The sequence below is a fragment of the Didymosphaeria variabile genome, assembly GCF_027946475.1.
Source record: "Didymosphaeria variabile strain IMI 356815 chromosome Unknown scaffold_6, whole genome shotgun sequence".
Taxonomy (NCBI): domain Eukaryota; kingdom Fungi; phylum Ascomycota; class Dothideomycetes; order Pleosporales; family Didymosphaeriaceae; genus Didymosphaeria; species Didymosphaeria variabile.
Window position 1 is genome coordinate 1,859,211 of NW_026611625.1, and position 24,434 is coordinate 1,883,644.

The following is a 24,434-nucleotide window of genomic DNA, read 5'->3' on the forward strand; positions in this document are numbered from 1 at the left end:
CCAGATTTCCCGACGTTACTACTCCAGTCTTCAGCATGGCGGACCAAACGCTCAGGGATCACGATGTCATTGGCGAGGTGGAGAAGGCGGAGGCGACGCACCAAGAACATGTCGGTTCTCATCATGAAGAATTGACCGAGGAGGAGAAGAGGATCGCAAAGAAACTGAGACGCAAGATCGATCTTCGCATCATGCCTTTGGTCATCATGGTTTACCTCATGAATTACATCGATCGGTACGTCGGAACTATTGTCGTCTACTTGCATTACGCTGACCGGTCACTGCAGGAACAACTACGCCGCTGCCAAACTTCAAGGACTGGTCGAAGATTTGCATCTGGTGGGCGATCAGTATCAAACGGGACTTTCTATCCTCTTCGTTGGATATATCCTGATGCAAGTACCGTCCAACCTGGCACTGAACTACGTGGGTAGACCGTCATGGTACCTCGGTTTCTTCACCATTGCATGGGGTTTAGTGAGCGCCTGCACTTCACAAGTGGCGAGCTATGGCGGAATCGTCGCTTGTCGCTTCATACTAGGGCTGGTGGAAGCCCCCTTCTTTGCGGGTGTTTTATTCTATCTGTCCAAGTGGTACACGAAGTGAGTTGATCCAGACTACGTCTTTGAATTGCTCTGCTGACTGTTCTTTTTCCTTAGGGAGGAGCTCGCGAAGCGCAACGCCATCTTTTATTCCGGCTCTCTCGTCTCAGGCGCCTTCGGCAATCTTATTGCTGCTGGTATATTGAACGGCCTGGCTGGCGAAATGGGCATGGATGCCTGGCAGTGGCTATACATTATTGAAGGCGCGATTACCGTGACCATCGGCATCTTGGTTGTCCTCGTCCTACCCGACTTCCCCGATACTTGGGGCGCGCTTTCGCCCGAAGAAAAGCACGTCGCAAACCGACGTCTCGCCATCGATGCCGCAGAAGCAGACATTGACGAAGCAGGCGGGATGTCACAAATTCGAGGCATGAAGCTCGCCTTTCAGGACCCAAAGACATATCTGCTCGCTATTGCATACATGGGCATCACGGGCGCCGCCGGCTTTCAGAATTTCTTCCCGACCCTGACGAAGACGCTCGGTTACAGCGAAACGGTCTCGCTGTTACTTGTTGCGCCACCATACGTCTTCATGGTGTTCTACTCGTACGCACACTGTTATGCGAGCGACTACTACGGCAACCGCTTCTGGTTCTTGACTTACCCGGTTTTCGTGAGCACCGTGGGCTTTATCATATTCATGACCACGGACAGCTTCGGCCCTCGCTACTTCTCTTTCTTCCTGATGAACTTTGTCTTCGCCCAGAACGGTACGATCTACGCCTGGATATCCAACGCCATCCCGCGACCACCCGCTAAGCGTGCTGCTGCGCTTGCATTCATCAACAGTATTGGTAACAGCGCCTCAATTTGGACGCCATTCAGTTATGCGCCGTCTTCGGGGCCACATTATCGACCTGCGTTGGGTGTGTGTATTGGCCTGGAGTTCCTTGCGCTTGCGTGCTTCGTCAGTCTGAGGTTCTACTTGCAGATGCAGAATCGGCAGTTGGAGAAGATGGAGTCGGAAGACAGGGAGCTGGATGAAAGGGAGAGGAAGAAGTTGGAGAGGACGGCTGAGATGGAGGGTGTAGACATTCAAAAGGCGCGGAAGCTGCAGAAGGGCTATCGGTACATGCTGTGATTGCGTCTCAAGGTTGGTGTCGCCGAGGCTGAGGTGAGGATCTCAGAATGGTCTTGAACGGACAAAATCTAGATATGAGGATCTCTCTAGGTGGGGGGGCACACGGGAGGTAGTGTATAGCTAAGACACGCTAAGAGTATTAGCCTAATTAGGCTAGGCGCTATATGCGGTCACGTGATAATAAGTAATTCATGGACGCGAGAAGGACGAAGACAAAAACAGAAGTATATTGACGGTGAACATGGAAATACAATATAGGTGAGACCAGCTCAGTCACACAATGATAAACAGGACCGAATCATACCGCCAGATCACTCTAGTACTCATCACCTTCGTACCCCTCATCCTCGTCCACTTTCAAGATCACCACCACCTCCTCCTCGTCATCCTCCACGACCATCACATCGTCTTCCTCATCCTCCACAACCACCCAGTCGCCCTCGCCTTCTACCTTCCCAAACACACTCGGCTCCCTGCTCAGGTCCGGTGTCACCTTCCTCAGGGGCTCATAGCCGCGCTGGGCAAACTCACTGGTGAACGGCTGCTTCCAGCCAGGCAGAGCGTTCTCGATACCATGAGCTTCTTCCAGTAGGTTCTCTGAGTCCAGCCCAGACAAGACCAAGCACTCGCGAGTGCCACGACTCGCGTGCGCGAATTAACGCCAGGCGAGGAAAGCGCCGGCCCTCGTCACCGTCTGGTTGCGGACCAGTTGTATCTCCTGGTCGATTTGCTCACAAGCGGGAAGGGGAACGGAGGGGTGCGCGAAGGAGTGCGGTAAGGCGGGCCGACTTGTCGATGATGGGCGCCACGAAATTGTCCTCTAGGCTGGCGGGGGCGGCTGCTGGCTCGTGGCGTAGGAGCTCTGGATGCTCCTGGATGTTGGCCGGTATGGCTAGAAAGAGGCGGAGGCGGGCGGGCTGCGGCGAGAGCGAGCGGCTCTTCTTCTTCGGGGGCTCCTCTTCGGATTCGGAGTGGTCGAGAGTGTTGGGGCGCTTTGAACTGCCCAAAGCCAGGACGGGAGCCGGGGTCGACTCTCTGTCCTCTCTGTCCGAGTCAGACAGGAGGGTGATGGGGTCTTCTTTGGTGCCCGAAGGCGGACTTTGAACGCACTCTTCATACTCCGAGAAGTCGGAGCTGTCGGAGGAGGAGGAGAAGATCTCGATGGGGTTGGCTTTAGTATCGAAAGACATGGTGTTGACGATGGATTGAAGACTTTTGTTGAGAGAAATTGGTGTTGAAAAGGGTAAATAGTAAGCGAGCAGCACAACGCAAAGTAAATTTATGATATGACGATAAGTGCTGGCGGGAGCAAGTAGGTAACCCGAGGTGAGAGAGAAAAGTAAGAAAGAAAGCTGCAGTACGTTAAGATACATGTCATGGGGGCGGCGAGAACCTCTATTGTGCTATGCAGTACAATATGGGAACTATTCGGAGTTGACAGGTGATTGCTGCATTGTATGTCTATTATTGTGAACCGGAGTGAATCGTGCACTACCAGCAGAATACGTAGCCTTCAACGGCCCGTTATTACGAATCATAGCATAATAACAGTAAGAGGAAATCGCTTGCCATGAATTGCCTTTGAGGCACACGGCGCTGATCTAACTCGCTAAGCTCCTCGTCAGTTTTGTGTGTTGAGTATACCCCAACTACCTCAATCCATAGTACGTCTCCTTACCACACCAAATTTACCATCATCCCACCTAAACCTTTCTTGAGATCAGTCCCTTGAAGAAATCGAACCTATTGCTATCACTTTGCAAGCTCACGATCCTGCCTGTCGGATTCTCCCCACCACTCAACTCCTCTGCAAGCAAGAGGCCCCAATCTCTTGTGATTCCCTTCACTCTAGCCTTCATCCCGCCATGCGCCTCCAGCGTAACGACCTGCCCACTATGCAACCAGTTCTCGTAGTACAGCTCCTCCAGCTCTCTGTTCCAGCCCGATTGGCAGAAATTCCTGTAGAGCGATTCGAAGGATGCGAGGATGCTGGCAAGAAGCTTCTCATTTGTCATAGCTTTGAGGCCGATAGCACTCAGGAGGCTGTTGAATGAGATGGTGGGCAGAGGATTATCCAGGTTGAGGCCGATGCCGACCGTGAGCGAGTAGTCGCTGCCGGAATAGCTCGAGTTGACCAAGATGCCTACGATCTTGACAAGAGGATTGGTCGGAGACCCTGGAATCTGCGCATAGATGTCGTTTGGCCATTTCAATTTCACGGTTACATTCTCGTAGCCTGGCGCGTAGTTCTTTATGCCTTGAGCGACGGCCAGTGCGGCGACGTATTGTACGAATATGACAGGTGCGCTTTGTGTTAGCGAAAAACTGTGACGTATCACAGTAGAGAACATGAGCGCTCCTGGAGGTGCAATCCAGACGTTTGAGCCGCGACCCCGACCTGCGACCTGCGTCGTGGCCGTCACCGTGAAGCCATCGGGTAGGTTTCGCAGTAAACTCGGGTTCTTCTCTAGGATCGTACTGGTAGAGGTGGTGACTTCGGCGTAGAGGAGACTGGTGCCGAAGGTAGGGCCGTGGTTTTGGGCTTTCTGGTGGTGGTGGGCAAGATTGGCGTAGTAGGACTCGTGATTAAAGAACGGAGTATCCCGCTTAGTTGGAAGTTCATTTTCGTGAGGCACAATCCTCTTGACGATCTTGTCGTAGTCAATGTCCCGGTCTGGAGAAGCCGACTCTGTGTATGCAACGCGCTCGCGAATCTGTTCTTCCCTCGACTTGGGATTGTTGTCTTCGTCTGGGTTCTGCTTGTTCTGCCTGCTCTGTTCTTCGACGAGTGATGCCTTCTTGGCGTCTTGACCTACCAATGCCTTAGGTAAGACTTCGACGGCAATGTCAGACACCGCTCTTGTCAGGCCCTGAACGCTGAAAGTCGCTTCATTCTGCTTGACGTGGAATATGTCGTTCGCATCTACGATGTAGTCTTCTCCATCGACTATAGTGAAGATTTCGGACCACGACGCAGTGAGGTCAGTAACGCCTGCCGGCTTATGAGATGAGAGGTGTAGGCGGGAGAGGAAAGGTACCGCTTGTGGTTCTTCATTGACATTGAGGCCGAGCTTTGAGAGAAGAAGACGCATGAAGGCGACTCGGGTGGAATCCGTGACGGTGATGGCATCAATAATGCTGGAGTAATCTGGGTTGTTGATGGGTTTCGCGAGGTTAGTAGGAGTGAATCTATATAATGGTTAGCAAGACGTGGAAGTCTTATAGAAGAGAAGCCTACTCTGGATGCGGCCCAGTGAGGATGACATTGCCTTGGCCAACCTTGCGGTACACAATAGCAGCTTTGCCTTCACCCGAGTCGACATGCAGATCCTCAGTGTAGCTCGCCAGGATCTCAACGCCGTGGCTCTCGAGAGTCTTCGCGTCAACAAATACTCCCCCACCATTGTAGTAGCTCTTGAAGCTATCGGAGAGCTCGTCCTTGACGTCGCTGAAAGCAGTCTTATGGATATACAAATCTGCAGCCCTCGCCCCAGATTCAGAGTGATAAACGAACCCTGGAAACGCAAGTCCTCGACACACCCCAGGGAAAAACTCTAGCTCTCTTGAGCCGACAACGGCCAAATCAGGGTTTTCGGGTTCAAACTCGCACTTGGCAGAGCCATAGTACCCGCCGGCGCAGAAGCCTAGATACGAACCTCCATTTTTGACGTAGTGAGTAATACGGCGATTCCCCTCGCCATTGAGTGTGCGACAGTAACCCAGGTCGGCACCGCCAGGAAATACCAAGAGCGCACAAGATGCCATCCATGGTTCTTTGATGAGAACATCTCCAGTTACAGGGATGACCGCATAGCTAGGCGATAGCAACCGGCGCAGTGTGAACAGACAATGCCGGACCGATTCCGTTGTGCTCCCAGTCCCTTTCACAAATCAGTACATCAGAACCTAACCGCGACAAATGGCAAAAGAAAGTACCGGAATACACCATGACATTCATCTTGGCCGCCATGTTTCCCTATTAGGCTGCCTCGGACCCTTGTTTCTCCGCCGAAGAACGACTTCACCCGTGCACTGCTCACTCCACTTCCGAGTGTTCAGACACCCACGTGAGACCCCAAATCGAAGATGTCGAACGACGCAACGCGAACGGATGCTTCTACCAAGGTGCAGGACGATGACGAGCCGGACGAATGGTGCGTGTGTTGGATTGCTTTTTCTGATTGACAGCTGCGGGCGAGGAGGAACGTGAGTGGACGACGAGGAAAGCTTAGCTAACAACTACGCGAAGGGACAAGCGGATATTCAGCACGGGATGCGCAGGTACGTCAACGTTCAGTGTCCGGTCGGGTCAAACTAATTGCGCGATACTGGTTCGGCCTCGCAGACGAGAACATGAAGTTGACCGATTGTTACTATGAGAAGAAAGATTGGCGCTTGTGCAAGAAAGAGGTTAGTCCCGGTTGAGCGGCGACGCGAGGCTTCCACCAACCCCGACAGCACCTTATCCTAACCCCACGGATTCTGACCCGAGCACCGGTTCAGTGGCGCGGTCACATTCGTATACAGAGCTAACTGGTGCCTTGCAGATGGAAATATTCCGCGCGTGCTGGAAGAAGCATGGCAACGACAAGCGAACTGCTTCCAAAGACGTGTGAAAGTGGTGATCTTTCTAAACAGGCCAACGTAACCTCTTGTATTGCAAATGTACCACTCTTGTAATCTATGTCGTCATCATAAGCATTTACAGTCCCCTTTTTTGTTTCCAAAGAAATAGACTCAAGCTCGTTCACCATCGTTGGGTTCTGCTAAGAGCTCGAAAAGCTAATATATGTGTGTGCAACTGGTCACTTTCGGCCTTTACAACCTAAAGAATGAACGCTTTAGTAGAGGGCCTTTAGCTTCATGTAGAGCGGTTCCTTCTGGTTGAGAATAAAGATCTTCTGGTCGGTCCAGCCGTCACTCAAGGGACTGAGTTCAAAATCGAATTGATGGTGAACCTTTGCAGCGATGAGACGCATCTCGTGCCATGCCAAGCTAAAAGTTGGTAAGTCCAGGATCTTGTGTGAAACAATGAAACGTACTTCTTGCCCAGGCAATCGCGCGGGCCAACGTGAAAAGGCTCGAAGGCCTTCTTGTTGTCGCTTTCGAAGCGCTCGTCACCCAACCAACGCTCAGGGATATACTCGAGTGCGTATTTAAAATTTGTCTCTGATCGGTACATGGCATATTGCGGGATAGAAACAACGGTCTGCCGATATTAGCATGCTGCCCGTGAAAACGCATGAAGGATGTTTTACGTTCGGAGGCATGTACTCTCCCATCACCGTAGTTCCATCAACGGGCGTGAGCATAGGTTGAGCATTGCTGACTGGCGGGTAGACGCGAAGTGCCTCCTTCAAGCAGGCGTTAAGGTAGGGTAGAGCTTGAGCCCTTTCAATGTTGATCTCGTCTTGGTTCTTGAAAGTCTCGCGGACCTCCTTCCTGAATTTGGCGTACACCTCAGGGTTCTTGCACATGAGGTACGCAAAGCCAGCGCTAATGGTGGCAGTAGTCTCGGTTCCAGCGACCATGAATAGATTGGCGTTGGCAAACATCTCACCGCGGGACAACCCCTCACGTTTCCCCTCCTTGTCCAAGACCAGAGTCCAAAGATCGTGGCCATCAGTTGCACGACCTTGGTCAACGCGCTTGTTGACCTTGTCAACGGTGTATTGGAAGTGCGCTTGCCTTTGCTTGGCCATGAGCTTCATCAGCTGGCGGACACCGTACCGTGTGACCGCGTAGTACTGGCACATCTCAAGGAACGTGAAGGTCTTCAAATACTCAAACGTGTTCGCAACCCATGGGTCATACTCATCGTTGTTCAACATGTGTAGTGATTCTCCGAAAGCCAGATCACCCATAACATCGAAAGTTGTGAAGTTGAAGTATTTGACGATGTCGATATCTCCCTGTGGCGCCTTCTCCCTCAATCGCTCTCGAAGTAGATCTATGTACTTTACAATAAGCGGTTCCTGGAGCTTGAGCGAGCGATCAGAAAAGGCAGAGTTAAAAACGCGCCGCATACGAGAGTGCGCGCCCGTGGGCGCGAAGAGAAGGGAAGGCGTATCGGTGACGTCGTTTCCGGAGCGAATCCAGTGCTTCTGCGGCCTCGAGCCACGAGCCTTCGTGTCGCCGTGACCGTGTACAAATTTCCATGCTTCAGGGTCAATGTAGCTGATCTCGTCTGGGGCGGTCCGCACCACACGTCCGTACTTCGCGTGGATAGCTTCTATACGCCTGTGCGGCTCTCCCTTCCATAGACCGATCATCTGAGGTATCCTAGTAAATGCATGAAGCTTGGGGCCAGGATATTTCGAAAGAGGATGGAAATAGATGCGGTAAATGCCCCTCAAAATGAAACGAGCAGTCACCTGCGATCATGAATCAGCCATGTCCCAAGATGTCTGATTTTCTCTTCTAGATAAACGTACGATAACAAAAAAGGAAAGGAAAATCTGCGGGATCGATGCGTTGGTCAACTGGCTGACTAGGCCAGCGCTCGCTGTGGCCGTAGACATATTCGCGGTTGAGATTGTAAGTTGATCAGTCAAGAAAACCAGTTGCTAAGCCGAGCCCTTGGTTGTTATATATGTTCGGCTGTTACTGACCCAGTTTCAATCCTAGACTGTTAACGAAGGCTGGAGCGCCATACCCTCTAGTGGCGTGCAACACCGATATCCCGGAGTCCGGGATCCAACGGACGACATCACAGAGAGCGGCTGTCAGAAAACGTAATTGCTGCTGAGAGCTCGATGTTGGTGTATCAGACGACCCATTGTCAGATTCGCTCAGCCAATGTCAGCATCTATGTATTCTCAATCTGTGTTTCTACGCGCAACACTGAAGAGCAAGATCTTAATTCTGAATGTTTTGACGCCAGATATCAGACTCATTGCGATACAGACTCTCGCTGTTCTGAGGGTAATGATGAGACGCAAGCACCTGCATGATGTAAACTACGGTCCCCGACCGAGCTGCAAGTCAGAGAAACGGAACGTCGGCCAAGATGTTAGAGTGAGTTGCCTGCTTCTCATTCGTTCGATTGACTTGTCCACAAGCTGAGCTGGAATTTAACAGCCTGAGGTAGGAATTCTGATCTGGAGCAATGGTACGATGGTGTGAGCGTTCGAGCATTCCCAAGAAGACACCTCATCGCTCAAGTTATCGAGTGCTTCGCAAAAAATCGTCCAAAGACTATTTCCGCGATGCTCTTCGGTCGTCAGACACTGAAAGGTGGCGTGAAACTGGCTTGATCGTTGGAAACGTTCAATAGGAGGAATGAGCCTATACTGGCGTCGCAGGCGCATGTCCCCCTTCTATATGATACCAAGGGTGACCATGCATATGCTAGTTCGTAGCCAGGTATCTTATCACAGTCCTAAAGAATAGAGAATAACTCTTGCTCAGAGGGGTTGTCTATGTCGCTGACTCCTGGCTTAGACCGACGCCGCCTTACCCTGATTGGTCAACAAAATTTGGCTAGCAGGATCGTGACTTCGCGTTGCTGTACGTCGTCGCCATCATCACGGACAGCACCGTGTCATATCTTACAATGGCAGCTCGCACGGGCATCTCGTCTTTACTCACATCTTCCTGCTCAAGAAGCACCCCCTCTGCCTACCGGGCCACCCATCGCGCCTTCTCCTCGTCCCCAGTCTCCGCCGCATTCGCGAGCAGCAAGCCACGCGCCGCAACCACCTCAACGAGCACAACAGCGAAACCTGCCTCCACGACAGCAGCCAAGCCTACCACAACTACTGCATCTCCATCCACAACTCAGCGCACAGTCACACCCAGCTTTCCCGCTAAAGAGCCTCCTGTCCCGACCATACGCAACGCCTCAGCAACCGATGCCACCGCAGGGCAGCGCTCCCTTACAGACGGGCTATCAGACCAACCCGCCGAGATAGAAGGCGTGCCAGCAATTGACTGGACGCGCTCGTACCACGGTCTTGGTAGCGTTTCCTTCTCGCCCGAGCAGCAGGAGGTACTTCTCGCGCCCATCGCTCAGGATGATGTAGAGGTGAAGCCTGACGGCATAATATACTTGCCCGAGATCAAGTACAGGCGGATATTGAATAAGGCGTTTGGACCCGGTGGATGGGGGCTTGCACCAAGGGGTGAGAGTATCGTGACGGGCAAGATCGTCACGAGGGAATATGGTTTGGTTGTTCAGGGGAGGTGAGCTATATCAATATCCTCAAAGAGAGATAGTCGTGCTAACTTTTGCTAGGCTTGTCGCTATTGCGCGCGGCGAGCAGCAATACTTCGACCCGGACGGCATTCCCACTGCGACTGAGGGCTGCAAGTCCAACGCTCTGATGCGCTGCTGCAAGGACCTCGGTATCGCCTCTGAGCTGTGGGATCCGCGCTTCATTCGCACTTTCACCAAGGACTTTACTAAGGAATTATGGGTGGAGCATGTGGCGACCAAGAAGAAGAAGAAGATAGTGATACGCAAGGATGATACTGTTCGCTATCCCTTTAAGGTGTCACAGTGAATGGTCTTGCTTGTGTATATGGACTTAGACTCCGGGCGTTGAATTTTGGCGTTTGAAACCAGGCATACATCGCAAGATGCTAGTGTAAGATACTGTAGAATGTCGGGCGGTCCAAATTAAGATTCAGGCTGGAACCTCCGGGCTGTAGACATGGACGTACATATGCATCTGTAAGATTACCTGTGGATGTCGCGACTTTCGTGAAGAAAAATGCATTTCTAAAGGACCTGATCCAAATGATGCCAAATGTACCCAAGAGATAGCCAAAGGGATTAGAAAGTATTTCGAGTCTTTTGTCTAGCTCCAAGCTCAACGTATTATTAACGCCATAATTCTGTAACAGCAACGAGAGACAGACGTCGCCGCATCCGTTCCTTAACGGTCACCCGCGTCATAACCCGTAGAACGACCCTGATCACGGCGCGTACTAGGCTCCCTGCCATAAGCAAGCGGGTCATCCTCCCGCGGTGGTGGCGGCGGTGCTCCACGCTGCCAATTCCAAGGCATCCACCCACTGCTAGTCCTTCGGTCTAAAGCCGGCGGCGTGATGGGATACGGCGGCCGCTCTGAGCCTGAGCTCGCCTCATCAACCTCAATCTTATCGAACTCAGCCTCGCTCCTGCTCTTAGAAAGCCCTCCCATTCCCTCGTAGTATCTGCTTCCGCCCTCGCGCTGGGCGCGCACGTTGTCGGCCTCGCGGTCGAATGCCTGGAGGAGGGTCATCAGGCGTTCTCGCTGCGAGGAGACGTAATTAAGCCGATCATCGTTGTTCCGGATGTTATCGGGGATGATATTCGCGCTGCGGCTAAGCTCTGCAGCTTGGGCGTCTCTGTTGCCAGCGTAGAGCGCGCTCGCGCCACTGAGCGCTTGGTTGACCAGACCGTACAGGTCGTCGCTTCCGCGCGCAGAGGGCATGTTGAACCTCGACATGAAGTTCTGGGCGTAGCTTTGTCCTGGTGTCGGAGAGGGAGAACGCTGCTGCGGCGCGAAGCCCAACACGTTGACCTTAGCCCACTCGATGGCTTGCTGGAGGTATGCTAGCCCCGCCTTCTTCGCATTGTCGTGTGTCTCGGTTATGAAGTCATCGATCTCGCGCTCGTGGTGGTACAGGAACGGCTCGACGTATTCTTGGTATAGGAAGGTTGCACCTTGAGAACCCGGTAGGATCAGGTAGAGATGTAAGAAGAAGCGAATCCAGGACCAGAATGGAACCCAGGACAGGATAAAGTCGAAAGTGTTCTCGACAGTGTGGAAGAGGAGAAGTGTAATGAAATAGATAAGCCACGGTGCGAGCTGCGCCGGATCTGAAGTGTGGAGGGCTTTATAGGAAGCGAAGACTGGAAGAAGGACGGTAATAGCGACGCTAGGATCCGTTAGTTGGTGTCAATGTATTGGGGACGTAGACCTAAGGTTTCTGAAAGCTGCATGGAGTTTGCGACAGTGCACATGGCTGGGCTTCGCGTGCGCTCGGGTTCTCATGGTGGGGGTGGGGTACACTCACGTCAAGCCATCGGCGATGAAGCCAAACATCTTTACAAAATGTACTTGTCCCCAGGGAGCAACGTATATAATGAAGAAGAGAGAAGTCGAGAGGCCAGGTGCGCGGCGGTCGTGTAAGACAGCGTGGAGCTGCCTGGTACCGTGACGGAGTTGGTTACTCAGCTCTCAACTGGCAGCTCAAGCTTGAGCCCCGCTATTCCCACGGTACCGTTGCCGGCCCTCCGTGCACTTCCATGACGCAACTTGCCCTAACAAAGAGTCCACGGCCACGGTTCGATGCTATTGCGCTTGTGAACACGATGCTAAAGGCGGACTACAGCCGACGGAGAGTACACCAAGCTAATCTAATCGATATCGCGGGAAGAGCCGAGGCACCCGCTAGGCCTGAAGGCACTTGTCCACATGCTCCTCAAGCAAGGTTGACTTTGTATCAAGTTGATGCTTTAGCCTTTCCCCTGAAATTGCTGCGCGGCCGGAGTATTGTTCGATTTCAACCTTACCGGTATGTATTTGATTGCAAGGAAGCATAGTGAGTGAGTCTAAGGGGACAGTGACTATGATTGGGTGTGTAGGCAATACGGAGGAGGAAGCAAGTCGGGCCCAGAGATGTTTCTGTATAGCGCGCAATCGTTGGGAACACCCAATGCAATTTTCTAGTAGTCGTAGAAGCCCTTACCGGACTTCTTGCCCAACCACCCAGCATCCACCATCTTCTTAAGCAGCACCGCAGGCCTGTATTTTGAGTCCCCTGTATCGTTGTACAAAACCTGCATAATTGCGAGACAAGTGTCGATGCCGATGAAATCAGCCAGTTGCAGCGGTCCCATAGGCACATTGGTACCATTCTTCATGATGCTGTCAATATCTTCCTTCTTGCCTACACCTGTTTCTAAGCAGATGATAGCCTCGTTGATGTAGGGCATTAGGATACGGTTTGCGAGGAAGCCGGGCGAGTCTGCACTGGTCGAAGGGATCTTACCCATGCGCTTGCAAAACGCGAGAGCGGTCTCAAGCGTGGATTCGGACGTTTGAAGCCCGGTTATGATTTCTACGCCTTTTTGAATCGGTACAGGGTTCATGAAATGTGTGCTGATAACGCGGGACGAGGCAGAGAGATCGGTGGGGTCATTGGCAGTTGCAGCGGCGATCTTCGTAATGGATATCGAGGATGTGTTCGTAGCGAGGACAGCGTGTGACGGACATATTTGCGCCAGCTGCGCGAAGATTCTCGTCTTCAGGTCTGGTATTTCCTAATGGTAGGGTGAGCATACAATCGGCTGATAAATGCGGCGAACGAACGGGAATAGCTTCGATTACGAAGTCGACGTCTGCGAGATCCTCCAGCTTTGTGCTGGCCGTCAGACGTTCTCTAGTTGCTGCAGCATCCTCTTGGGATATCCTCCCTTTCCCGACATCCTTCTCAAGCAGCTTGTCCGCAAACTTCAAGCCTTTGTCTATGGAGGCTTGCGAGGCGTCAATCAATCGCACAGGTACTGTGGCCCTTTGCGACGCTACGAGCGCAATGCCGAGGCCCTGGAGTTATTAGTTATATAAACGTCGCGGATGCATTCTCTCCAGTACCATCTGGCCAGCTCCGATGACACCAAGCTTCTTGACTTCCGCTGCAGCGCCCGCAACGGGTGTAGAGCTGAAGCTACGGCACTGCCTCCTCGCAACGGACCCAGTTGCTCGTCTGGAGGCTGTCGATATCATCGTGGTAATGTCTCCGGTTGGTTTGGGAAATGTCAATGGTGTCGACCAAACAACATGTGAAGCTCCCACTCAATGCGACCTTCATGGGGAAAGGGCCGAGGGAAGCCGCGACCGAGGCAGACAGAACTCCGACCGTTCTCCGTCCCCCCGCCGCCTTGGCGCTTTACGCGTTTACGCGTAGCGACGCGTCTGGAGAGTGCGAAGGTCAAACCACAACAATGACCCAGCAAACCACTCTCGATGAGTGGGCGAAGGACCCTGTGGATCCTGAGATCCGTGCTCATGTGTACAGTTTGATCACTGCCGTAAGTATGAATGGCATCTTCTGAGCCCTGTTGCTGATGTGCGATAGCTTGGTGGTATTGGCGATGACGGCACATACTCGTTCGGAGACGACGCCCTTCTCTGCCTAAAGGACCTTCGAAAATGGCTCAAGTTCGCCGACGGGCAACTGAACCGTCGCGATGTTGCACGATGCATGGCCGAAGCGAACCTGGTGAAGGGTGATCTGCTGGAGATTCTCGCGAAGGTTTCCGCGAGGGTGACGGATGACAGGCTGAAGCATAAGCTTGCTGTTGCGACATGTATGGATTGTGGGGAAGGTGGAAGAGCACGAACGCTGACATGGAGTAGTGGAACTTCTTGTACCTTTGACGTGGCCATTCCAGATCGACCCTGTCGAGGCAACCGTGAATCACCATCGCCATGGCCCGTACATCCAGCTGGCGCAGATCGGCTACAAGCGCGCAATTCTGCAATACGACCGTACGAACATACTCCAGACAGCAGTCCGCATTGCTCTTCCTTCCATGGCTGTATCTTTTCGGGAACGAACGCCTCGAGACGATGGCATCATCCGCATCGCTTTATACTTCATCCGAAACGTCGTTATGCTTTCGCCACCAAAAAGCGTACCAATGGACATAGATGAGGCGGAGGTATCTCGGTCAGCGGTGATCGATACTTTCCACCAACAGGACATCTTCCAGGTCATTCTTAGCGTTGCCTCAAGTATCGGAGACGACTTTGTTTCGCAGGATGTTATAGTACTGGAGATTCTGTTCTACCTGCTTAAGGGCATTGACGCTGAAAAGCTATTCATGGAAGAAACGAAGCTCAAGAGCAAGAATACTGACGAACTTAAGAGCCTCATCCAGAAAGAAAAGTCTATGCTAGCTGGGTACGCCCGGCATGCTCCATCGCGCCACAACAGATTTGGCACTATGATCTGGCTCAAACGTGGCGATGACGAACAAGTATCAACGATATCTGGCCAGGACGTGCTCGGCAAAGCACAGAAGAGTATGCAGAAAATGGATACGACTAAGAAATGGAATAAACCCAAGCGACCAGGGCGCAAACCAGATGGCGAGCAGGAGCGTGAGGAGTTTGATCTGCCAGTTTCTCTCACTACTTCTGGGCGCAAACATGTTAAAGCCTTCGTTGAGGAGTTCCTAGACTCTTCGTTCAATCCACTTTTCCTCCATCTGAGGAAAGCCATTGAGCGGGAAGCGGAACGAGTAGAAACACGTCATCCAAAGCAGTTCTTCTACCTTGTATCATGGTTTCTGCGAGTAGAATGTGCTCGCCGGCGCACCATGAAGGATAAGGCTGCTGACCCGAAGAACAATCATGTACTCAGTGCCGAAGACGAGAGCTATGGTTTGGTAGCGGAAGTGATGAATCAAGAGACTTTCATCTTGATGAATCGATTCATGCAGAAGAGCGAAGACGAGAAAGCATGGCAGGATCTGAACGCAGGCATGAGGTGTTTCACGCAGATCTTACTCACAGTACAGGAGATGTCCGAATCAGCACTGGAGGACGATCAAGAGATCGCTGAAAACATACAGAATCGGATTTTCTACGAAGAGTCGACACATGATCGGATAGTACACACTCTGCGGTCGTACAAAGACCAAGGTTTCGGGTATCTTGACGCCGTCACTGAGCTTGCTCACGTCTTCCTGCGCATGTTGGAGCGCTACTCGAAACAAAACGTTGACATGCAAGTTCGATCGAAAAGGCGCGCTCGAAAGATCCGCAAGAAGCAAGCCGAAGCCCAAAAAGAAGATGGTGAGCAAGAAAGTCATGTTTCTGAAAGAGAAGATCTAGAAACAGCACAAAAGACAGCTGCGGAACGAAAATTCGACTTTTCTCGATTTGCGGCAAAATTCATTAATCAAAGTAGCGTCAACACATTTGTGGCCTTCACAAAGTACTACAACGAGCTTGACACTGACCAACTAAAACGAGCACACCGATTCTTTCACCGGGTCACCTTCAAGATGGAACTGGGTGTATTGCTGTACCGTGTGGACATACTTCAACTTTTCGATAGGATAGTTAAAGGCCCAGAAGGTTTAGACCCGGAGTCGCCATCGTTCAAAGAATGGGAAGAGTTTGTAAGACATTTCTTCCGAACGGTCGTGAAACGGGTACAGGAAAGGCCTGAGCTCATTGTGGAGATGCTCTTCAGCAAAATTCCACAAACGATATTCTTCCTGGAACACGGATACGATCGAGAATTGCCCAAAAAGACACCACGCGCTCCAGCGGAACTCGAAGTCAAGCCTGGTATGGAGATGCCCGAGCAAATTGGTGTCGCCGTGGGCATTCTCGTCAATCAACAGAAATCAGATGCTTTACACTGGGTGCGGGACATCTTGAGCTCTGCTGTCGAGGAGCGAAAAGCATGGGAAGACATGCAGGAAGCTCAGAAAGAGATTGCAGCAGCAGCAGCAGACCATGAGGGACAAGCTGCTGTCGACCAAGACAGAGTAGAGACGCCAAAACCACCAACCATCTGTAAGTACCATGACCAGTCAGTGAAGCTCTTAGCTAATCGTTTGCAGTGATAAAGCCTGACAGTGAGGAGCGTCGAGTCGCGATTTTTAAGGATAACAAAATTCGTCTTCTACTGACTCTGGTGGGCTTTACCCGCTTGGGCGCCAACAACGATTTGGGCGCAATTTGGGTGATACCATCTACCTTGACCTCGAAAGACCTACATGAGGCAATTGACCTTATCCGCAAATATGAGTTCGATCCCCCGACCTACGACGACGGGAAAGGTCCCGAGGACATGCTTCGCAACAAGTCGGCGGCAGCACGAAGCTCGACTCGCCGCGTCGACTGGGATGACGATGACGACGGTATTGAGCACGATTCTGATGGAGAACGCGGAGAGTATGCTTTAGACGAGCCAGCTGCGAGAAGGACTGATGGGAGTGAGAAGACCGTGCTCAAACGCCGTCGACGGGCACGCACACCGGTTGATCTGGATGATGAAGAGAAGCAGGAGAAAGCAGATGCTCGACGTCAAAAAGAGATTGAGAAGCAACTCAAAGTCAAGAGTACAATGTTCGTTCATGACTCCGATGACGAGGACGATCCAGAAGCGGACGCGGCGTTCTTTGCGAGAGAAGAAGCGCTTAGAGCTCAAAACAAGGCGAATATTGCCAAATCACTTGTGCTGGGAAACACGGAGTCTGCCGTGCCGAAGAAGAGAAAGGCGGATGGACCGACAGCAAACAAGAGCAGGAGAAGAAAGACCCAGCCAAAGCAAAGAGCTGGACCGTTTGACTTAGACGAGAGTGATGTTGAAGAAGCAGACATTGCGTCTGACGGAGACTCTAGCGGTAGAGCCCAGTCAGAAGAGAGACATGTCGATTTGGACGACAGCGAGGATGAGGCCACCGACACACCTCTCTCCTCTCAACTCGCCGGTGCAGCGGAGGTACCGACAAAATCTACAGTCCTTACCGCGTCTAGAGATGGCGACGTACCAATGGTGGATGCAGATGATGATGACGATGACGATGACGAAGTCGTCACTGTACGGCGACCTCCTGTGAGGAATACGCGTGCTGGGTTCATCGTCGATAGCGATTCGGAGTAAGGCGTCAATGTTTGTTTTTGCATGGTCAACGTGGCGCTCTAGGTACGGTATGCGGTTTTAGATACCCTCTATCTCATAGATCGTCTATTGCACTTGTCCGATATTTACGTCTCTTCTATCTTCGTTCCGAATGCATTACAAGTGATAGTTTACTATTGCGTGTTACCTAGCGAGCATTATCGGCTTTGACTGCCCTGTAATCATCAAGAGGTGGGTTGGAGGTCGGTTATATCGCCTCCCTCGTGCCTTCCTTTTGTGAGAGGCCGGACGTCATGTTGCTGTTTACGTCGAAACGTATCGCTACTGCCTTTTCACCTTTGCAACTCCACCTCAACGCTGCTTCTGCAGAACCTCTAGTCCTGTAAGTGCATCATCCTTACTCCCCGCATTGCCACGCTGAAGCCATGCTGAGTTACCCAGATCGTCACAGATTCGAAGAGATTCGCTCACAGTGGGAAGCAGCCCATATCTCGCACGACGAAGAACAACCGAGAATGGTCGGGCGCAAAGAGAAGCCGGCGCCTCACCACGCGCTCTATGGCGACGAGACAACCAACGCGAGCAAGTTCCGACGAAAACTCAACCAGGGCTTGTCTCTCATATCTCTCTCGCAGCGCAGGACTACGCCAGTGCGTCCGCTGCTTCCCTCAAATGATCTAAATAGCGCCATCGAAGTTCCGCACCCACACGAATCGACGAGGCTCTTGTCCCCAATGCGCTACCCGTCTTCTTACGGCGTCGCGATACGCAAAGTGACGCCAGGAAAAATGGTGAGCTCGCAGAGGAACTTAGACGCCGAGGCCACACGTAAGCAAATTCCGCGCTCGCGCACCATGGGCTTCATCACACGCCCAAGTCAAAACAATCTCGAGTCGTTCGTACTTGGAATCGATTCGGTACCCACACCCGGTCCTCCTTTCACGCTCGAAGAGGAAGCTCGCGTCACTCCCACAAAGATCCCGTCGCCCGACTCTTCTACTCCAGAGCACACGAACTCAAGCCCCCGTCAGTATCACTCCACCCCTACAACCCAGCAAGCGAAGCACGTAGCGGCCGGAGATGCCTTTGCTGCAGCGAAAAAGCCATCGCCGGTGAGATCTTACACAACACCAAACCTGGTAAAAACAGCACATCCGCGCGGCCCGAACGGTTTCGTCTCTCCACGAAAATTACACCAGCACAAGCTGTCCGGAATCCCAGGACCCCAGCGGCCGAAGTTGAAAGAGAATTCGACGCCAGTTACACATCGGCATGTCAAGCGATTGTCCAACATCCTGGAACACTCACCGAAGTCACCAGGACGAGAGGGTCTGATGGCTCCGACGGTATCCTCGAGAGGACATTCGACCGGGCCAGTAGCTTGTACCACGCCGCCAGCATCAAGCAAACGCAAGAATTCGCAAAACGTGATCCCAACGCCTTTTACAGCCCAGCGAGCTCTGCCTAAGAAGCGAAGCCCCTTTCGTCCCATAGATGCGCTGCCTGTTCCAAATGAAGGTGCAGTTACGCAGACTCGCCTGCTTGGACCTGTTAGTCCGCGCACCTTGAAGAAGGATGATCATGCGGCGGCGCGATTACCCTTGCCACGAGCGAACACCGAGAAAAACTTCAGTAAACGGACGTTTCCTACGCCGAAGAAGCGGATCGGTGGTGGTATGCTGGCGCGCTCTCAGGCTGTGGTGAACAATGAGGTGAGATTTCCTCGTTCCTCCACTTATCACCACTTTCTGGGTGTAGAGGATGTTCCACCTGTGCCTCCAATACCAGAGCAGTACAAGAGCACATCTATGCCTATGCTTGTTTTGGCAGGGAAGCCAATGGAAAAGACAATTGCATATCCGGACGAGACGAACGTACAAGAACAAGGGTCCGGAGAGATGATATCTCCTTCTAGCGATAGCCCAGTTACTGCGCTCCCTCTGATTGCTAGCCTTAGCGACAGACAAGAAGCCATTATCATGAAAGAAGCCCAGGGAAGCAAGAAGTCTCTGCTGGCGGAAAAGAATCCGAAATTGAGCATTCAGATCCCAGCATCCGGACGTTCATTCAGCGCTTCACTGCTTTCCTCGGCCAAGTCTAGTCGCCTGTGGTCTGCGAAGGACCCGCAAGTTCTGGATGTTGCTGACATTGGTGTTTCTCCAAAGGTGAAAGATTACATGCCAGCATTGTACTGGGCCGGCCGTTTTCAAGCGCGTTACGACCAATGGCGCACCGAGGCGATACAAGTCGAACTTGACCGTGAATACCATATGGACGGACCACTCGCGCATTGCAACGTTCACCAGGAGAAGGCAGCTGCATGCCACATTTTTCTTCAACTTCGAGATTTGTGTCTCTCAAATCAGGCAGCAGACAGCCTCTGGGTAAGCAAGCCTTTTCTTCTGCAGCTCTGACTTGTATTGACCGTAATATCAGGAATTCGAACACAAGTACCGTCATGACCACAATTTACTGGGCACCTCTTGTGACTTGCCCCCGCTGAACCCTAAACCAGACGATGGAAAACAAGGATCGTTGGGTCGCGCTATACGAAAGATGACGCCGCGGAAGAGTAGCTTTGTCAACCTGTTGAAAGGAAAGGGATGGAATACGGACGAGGTGAGGTCAACGTGCGGATCGATCGACTGTGACTCCACGGTCACCAAGGTCTTTGAGTCATCCAAAGAGAGCCATTTAGGATGAGCACGCCAGCGACAATGGAACGGGAGCCTCTGCGATATAAGATTGAGAGATGTGATGAAAAGTACGACAGGATGGAAAAACGACGTACGAAGCCGTGCAATGCCCTGATGCGGTGTCTTTGTAACATGTGGAGACCATGATAGTATTTGATGCGGTAGCCAGCAACGTCACACATGTTCTGCATGGTACGGTTGCGGCCGAACATGGAAGAAAACCGCAACTGTCGCGGCACCTGTTCCCTGCACAAACAGAACATAGTAATCCACATATCGATGAAACTCCCATCTTCGTATGCGTTCCCTTTGGACTTGATATTCTCGCTGTTCATAGTCTACTCTTTCTTTTCTACCTTCGGCGACAGCTCTTCAGTGACATTGTTCGGATCTTTCCACGCTTGTGCAACGAATTTTGTGTGGCTCCCCCGCGCAAAAACCTCATCCTTCGCATTCTTGAACTGGATGCATGTGAACGCCATGGTTTTGCCAACTAGATAATGTTAATGAATCTATTAAAAGGAGCTTGACCAATGGCCAAGTCGGGAAGAGGTAAGAGAACGACTCACACTTGTCGCATGATACTTCTGCCCTGATGAGATCGCCTATCTTACCTCCAGAGGACAGGTAGGTAACGTTCAAATCGGTGGAAACGCCGGTTGCGAAAAGTCCACGAGAGGCTACGGCTAGGGAACCGCCGAGGTCGACCATACTGGCAATTGTGCCGCCATGAAGGATATTCAAGCGATTCTGGAATTTATGAGAAGACAGTATTGAGGAAGAAGGGAAGCAAATATTTGAACGAACAGTGTGGTGCTTCTCGATCAGGACTTCAAATCTGACGCGGCCCGGAACAGCGGAGGTCACTTTTAGCTAGGAGACAGATCAGACTTGAATGTTCTGCCATGGCATCCGTTTCCAAGAACGTACGCCATCTAGTAATCTGCCAGCGATTCAGTATACCAGATATGCCTTTCCCTTGATCATACTCAATTACCTCGGTTCCAGACCGGATGATACACGGAAGGACTCCCACACCTACTCAATTGATCAGATTGGTTGTGTAGTGAGCATTGTAGAGATCATAAATCTTACAGATCGCACAAACTTCAACGCAGGCATCTTTCCAATGCTTGGTTCTCTTGCCGTGTAGGAGTGACGTTGAGTTCCGCTCGGCAGATCGCGATACCGCCGGCCGCATCGGACACGGGGCGGAGCGGAATCACTTGGCACGCTTGCGCGACGTCAATGAACCATCTCGCGAGCCTACTGCATCCTTTCACCTGCAGCTACTACCCACGCGACACCAAGTGGTCCGTACAGAACACCGGCATAAGACCATGATACCACGGTAGCGAATACCACGCCATCCCACATCAACCACGATGTCGGCTTCGTCCTTTCAGGCGCTCGATTACCTCGAGCAGCTGCCTGTGCAGACACACAGAAAGCTCTATGAGCAGCCCTCAACCGTGCTGGCAATATTTCGATGCATGCTGCCGCATCTGGGTACTTTCTACTCCCCTCGGCTCAGCGCATTGGACCACAAGTACTGATTCAGACACAGCGAAATCGATCGTCATGGCCCTGCTCTACATGCCCACGCCATTTCCCGTCGCTGAATTGGACGCATGGTTCCGCGCCGATTCCATGCAGACAAAGAGAGGTGCCATGCAAATCCTCGAGAAACTGCACATCATAGTCATGAAGCAGGACGACGCGCGTCAGACCCGATACGAGCTATACAAGAGCTTCGCTTCTTCGCTACGACAGGCGCTAGAAGGTAGCGGATCACACAGGTCTTTTGGCGTGCCGTCGCATAAGTCTGAGGAGAGAAGGGTTAGCATAGACTTTTTAGACAGCTACTCGCAGCGGCAGTGGGAGAACATTCTTTTCTACCTGGTCGGAGGCACGGTGGGGTTCAGGAACCCTGGAGGGCAGGATGTAGGTTCAGGAACAAAGAGTTTGCTACACCTGGCGGGGTTCTATAACCATAATCGTATTACACAGGACGGTTTCACGTTTGTGCTTAGAGACACGAATGCGCAGGTTTGGAGCTTGCTCGTTGCCTACCTAAGGAATGCGCCACAGGTTTGTCTCCCCGCTCGCAAATCTCTCTGCACAGTTCCTTGATAACTTGATGGCTGACATGGCACTTTACTTTCCCACAGCAACGCATGTCCGAAACCGACATCCTTAACTTCCTCTTCATGCTCGGCTCCCTCGAGCTCGGACAAGACTACTCTACCGCGACTCTCTCCGCCACGCAACTTCAAATGCTCGAAGACCTCGCGGAATTTGGCATCATCTACCGTTCGCACAAAGCAGCCTCCACATTCTATCCCACTCGCCTCGCCGTCACCCTTACCTCTGACGCCGGCGCCCTCTCGCAAGGCTCAGGTTCCGCAACGGGAGGCGGCTCCACAGCTAAGGGCTTCATCATCGTCGAGACGAACTACCGCATCTACGCGTATACCAACAGTCTCCTTCAAATCGCCATCCTCTCCCTCTTCACCCATATGCGCACGCGCTTCCCCAACCTCGTTTCCGGAAAGATCACCCGCAGATCCATAGGCCGCGCCATCTCCTATGGTATAACCTCCGCCCAAGTTATAGAATATCTTGAGACGCACGCACACCCGCAGATGCAGAAGACGAAGCCCTTCCTGCCGCCAACAGTTATGGATCAGATTCGCCTGTGGGAGTATGAGAGGGAAAGGATGGAGACGAGTCAGGGCTTCTTGATGAGAGACTTTGCAAATGAGGGTAGTTATAGGGATTATGTGCAGTACGCCAAGGACAATGGGGTGTTGGTCTGGCAGAATGATAAGCAGCGCATGTTTTTCATTGATAGTATTGAGGTGGTGGGGGCGAAGATTAAGAGGGATATGCAGAAGGCGAGAGCGTAAAAGGTGGGGAGGGGACGATCTGAGGTCTTGCATTGCTGGCGTTTTGGATGGATAGATCAAAGAAGGAAAGCATATCCCTGGATCTGGAGTTCACTGAATGGGATTCTCAAGCGGTAAGATAGGATGTACAGATACAGCGAGCATTTGTGCAATTTTTGTCTGGCTGGAGTAACATCTTGATTGAGAGCGTACATTATGCGACATAGACCACTACACCATCGAGCTGATCCACCAAGCCTCTCACTCAGTCTTCCTAGTGGCCGATGATAAGACGCGCTGGCGTCAGTGAATACTTTCGTTGGCCTGATAGATTCCGTCGAGCTCTAGTTCCTGCCCATGAATGACGGCGACCCCATTAGTCTAGTAGTTCCATTGAACGCTGATCCGCGGAGAGAAAAGCCTGAGCTATATCTTCGTCCAGCATCGCAGCTTGCGGTAGTCTGGTACGTTGTAGAGCTGATAAGAGCAATCTTAGAATCCAAGAATTTGGTCTTCGCAGTTTGAGCCAGCGAGGTCTTCCAAAGGATCATTAAACGTTGTCCATGACTGTCGCCGCGCAGCTTTCCCAATTTGAGAACACGGAAGGAATATCAGATGGCGTACTTGGTGACGCTGATCTTTAAGCCTCCTACACGTGCTGTTCGTTTTGACAATCGTCTTGTGGGAGGTTTAGGGTAAGGATCGTGTTCGCGTTGTTCAGCATCTGCATTTTCAGGCATTAACATACGAATGTATCAAGGGAATAGAGCAAGAGCAACAGACTAACTGCTCCAAGCGGACATGCTTCTGTTATTGGACATCCTGTCGACTTGATGATCATGTCAAATTCTGAGGTGAGGTGACATTACCTGTATCAGCGGGCCGAACGGTTGCAGCCGACGACGACCTCCGTGGTACACATGGCTGGGGCCGTTGGGAGTATAGACGGTCCCGGGGTCTAGCACGATCTGGAGGTGGGTTGTTATAGAGGTCAGGGGGCGAGGGATGTGCGATAGTGAATCGATCTGCAGGAGCGAGAATTGAGTATGGTGGAGGCGGCGGGTCTTGTAGACGGCCAGGTACTGCTACGATTGGCCAGCGAGATCGCTGAAGCCTATACAGACGTGAACTCGTGGCACGCTCATTGTTGATCGGCCTCGAAATGCCGTTTTTGAGGACGTGGCGTTTGTGATGGCGAGCCTGAGGTTTGCTGTTCGATGCGGGCTCCATGCTTCGGGGGCGGATGTTGATGTCAAGATTAAGCGGCATGGTGAGCAGTAAGAGATAGAGCAGATAACAGGGAGGGGACGATGTGAGGTGGATTGTGAGGTGGATTGTGAGGTGGATTGTGAGGTGGATTGTGAGGTGGATTGTGAGGTGAAGTTCAGAAATGCTAGGAAGCATACTAAGACGACAAGTGTTGTTGTGCTATATTGGAAAGCAGCGAACGTAGATGGTTTCCAGTATGAGGCACGGTCGCACTTACCTTCTGACAGGCCGATGTTATTGATATGGTAGGTGGAGGTAACCAGGCATAAGGTCCATAAAATTGCACAGGGTCACAGAT

The 24,434-nt window shown here is 52.0% G+C and overlaps 11 protein-coding genes across 11 annotated transcripts; 6 read left to right on the forward strand and 5 right to left on the reverse strand.

Annotated features, from left to right (window-relative positions):
* Positions 1 to 35: 35 nt before the first annotated feature.
* On the forward strand, positions 36 to 1,686 carry N0V89_008524 (uncharacterized protein; the record flags this gene model as incomplete). The annotated part of the gene is made up of 3 exons (XM_056217278.1): positions 36 to 235; positions 288 to 602; positions 660 to 1,686. The coding sequence occupies 3 exons, from the start codon at positions 36 to 38 to the stop codon at positions 1,684 to 1,686; spliced, it is 1,542 nt and encodes a 513-aa protein (XP_056068834.1).
* Positions 1,687 to 2,002: 316 nt separating this feature from the next.
* N0V89_008525 (uncharacterized protein) lies at positions 2,003 to 2,876 on the reverse strand (the record flags this gene model as incomplete). The annotated part of the gene is made up of 2 exons (XM_056217279.1): positions 2,003 to 2,216; positions 2,422 to 2,876. 2 exons carry the CDS (start codon positions 2,874 to 2,876, stop codon positions 2,003 to 2,005), a joined length of 669 nt encoding a protein of 222 aa, XP_056068835.1.
* Positions 2,877 to 3,389: 513 nt separating this feature from the next.
* Positions 3,390 to 5,656, reverse strand: BPL1 (biotin holocarboxylase synthetase; the record flags this gene model as incomplete). The annotated part of the gene is made up of 3 exons (XM_056217280.1): positions 3,390 to 4,875; positions 4,925 to 5,567; positions 5,623 to 5,656. The coding sequence occupies 3 exons, from the start codon at positions 5,654 to 5,656 to the stop codon at positions 3,390 to 3,392; spliced, it is 2,163 nt and encodes a 720-aa protein (XP_056068836.1).
* A 116-nt stretch (positions 5,657 to 5,772) lies between these two features.
* Positions 5,773 to 6,302, forward strand: N0V89_008527 (uncharacterized protein; the record flags this gene model as incomplete). Its single annotated transcript, XM_056217281.1, has 4 exons — positions 5,773 to 5,840; positions 5,936 to 5,967; positions 6,032 to 6,096; positions 6,234 to 6,302. The coding sequence occupies 4 exons, from the start codon at positions 5,773 to 5,775 to the stop codon at positions 6,300 to 6,302; spliced, it is 234 nt and encodes a 77-aa protein (XP_056068837.1).
* Positions 6,303 to 6,527: 225 nt separating this feature from the next.
* Positions 6,528 to 8,207, reverse strand: N0V89_008528 (uncharacterized protein; the record flags this gene model as incomplete). The annotated part of the gene is made up of 4 exons (XM_056217282.1): positions 6,528 to 6,681; positions 6,729 to 6,895; positions 6,945 to 8,060; positions 8,121 to 8,207. 4 exons carry the CDS (start codon positions 8,205 to 8,207, stop codon positions 6,528 to 6,530), a joined length of 1,524 nt encoding a protein of 507 aa, XP_056068838.1.
* A 1,034-nt stretch (positions 8,208 to 9,241) lies between these two features.
* On the forward strand, positions 9,242 to 10,190 carry N0V89_008529 (uncharacterized protein; the record flags this gene model as incomplete). The annotated part of the gene is made up of 2 exons (XM_056217283.1): positions 9,242 to 9,870; positions 9,923 to 10,190. The coding sequence occupies 2 exons, from the start codon at positions 9,242 to 9,244 to the stop codon at positions 10,188 to 10,190; spliced, it is 897 nt and encodes a 298-aa protein (XP_056068839.1).
* A 375-nt stretch (positions 10,191 to 10,565) lies between these two features.
* N0V89_008530 (uncharacterized protein) lies at positions 10,566 to 11,720 on the reverse strand (the record flags this gene model as incomplete). Its single annotated transcript, XM_056217284.1, has 2 exons — positions 10,566 to 11,553; positions 11,692 to 11,720. 2 exons carry the CDS (start codon positions 11,718 to 11,720, stop codon positions 10,566 to 10,568), a joined length of 1,017 nt encoding a protein of 338 aa, XP_056068840.1.
* Positions 11,721 to 12,343: 623 nt separating this feature from the next.
* Positions 12,344 to 13,403, reverse strand: N0V89_008531 (uncharacterized protein; the record flags this gene model as incomplete). The annotated part of the gene is made up of 3 exons (XM_056217285.1): positions 12,344 to 12,940; positions 12,990 to 13,223; positions 13,272 to 13,403. 3 exons carry the CDS (start codon positions 13,401 to 13,403, stop codon positions 12,344 to 12,346), a joined length of 963 nt encoding a protein of 320 aa, XP_056068841.1.
* Positions 13,404 to 13,621: 218 nt separating this feature from the next.
* On the forward strand, positions 13,622 to 17,304 carry TOF1 (Topoisomerase 1-associated factor 1; the record flags this gene model as incomplete). Its single annotated transcript, XM_056217286.1, has 4 exons — positions 13,622 to 13,708; positions 13,756 to 13,987; positions 14,037 to 16,211; positions 16,259 to 17,304. 4 exons carry the CDS (start codon positions 13,622 to 13,624, stop codon positions 17,302 to 17,304), a joined length of 3,540 nt encoding a protein of 1,179 aa, XP_056068842.1.
* Positions 17,305 to 17,576: 272 nt separating this feature from the next.
* N0V89_008533 (uncharacterized protein) lies at positions 17,577 to 19,986 on the forward strand (the record flags this gene model as incomplete). The annotated part of the gene is made up of 3 exons (XM_056217287.1): positions 17,577 to 17,584; positions 17,735 to 19,667; positions 19,720 to 19,986. 3 exons carry the CDS (start codon positions 17,577 to 17,579, stop codon positions 19,984 to 19,986), a joined length of 2,208 nt encoding a protein of 735 aa, XP_056068843.1.
* A 1,574-nt stretch (positions 19,987 to 21,560) lies between these two features.
* Positions 21,561 to 22,888, forward strand: TFB2 (RNA polymerase II transcription factor B 52 kDa subunit; the record flags this gene model as incomplete). The annotated part of the gene is made up of 3 exons (XM_056217288.1): positions 21,561 to 21,923; positions 21,990 to 22,070; positions 22,151 to 22,888. The coding sequence occupies 3 exons, from the start codon at positions 21,561 to 21,563 to the stop codon at positions 22,886 to 22,888; spliced, it is 1,182 nt and encodes a 393-aa protein (XP_056068844.1).
* Between the last annotated feature and the right edge of the window lie 1,546 nt (positions 22,889 to 24,434).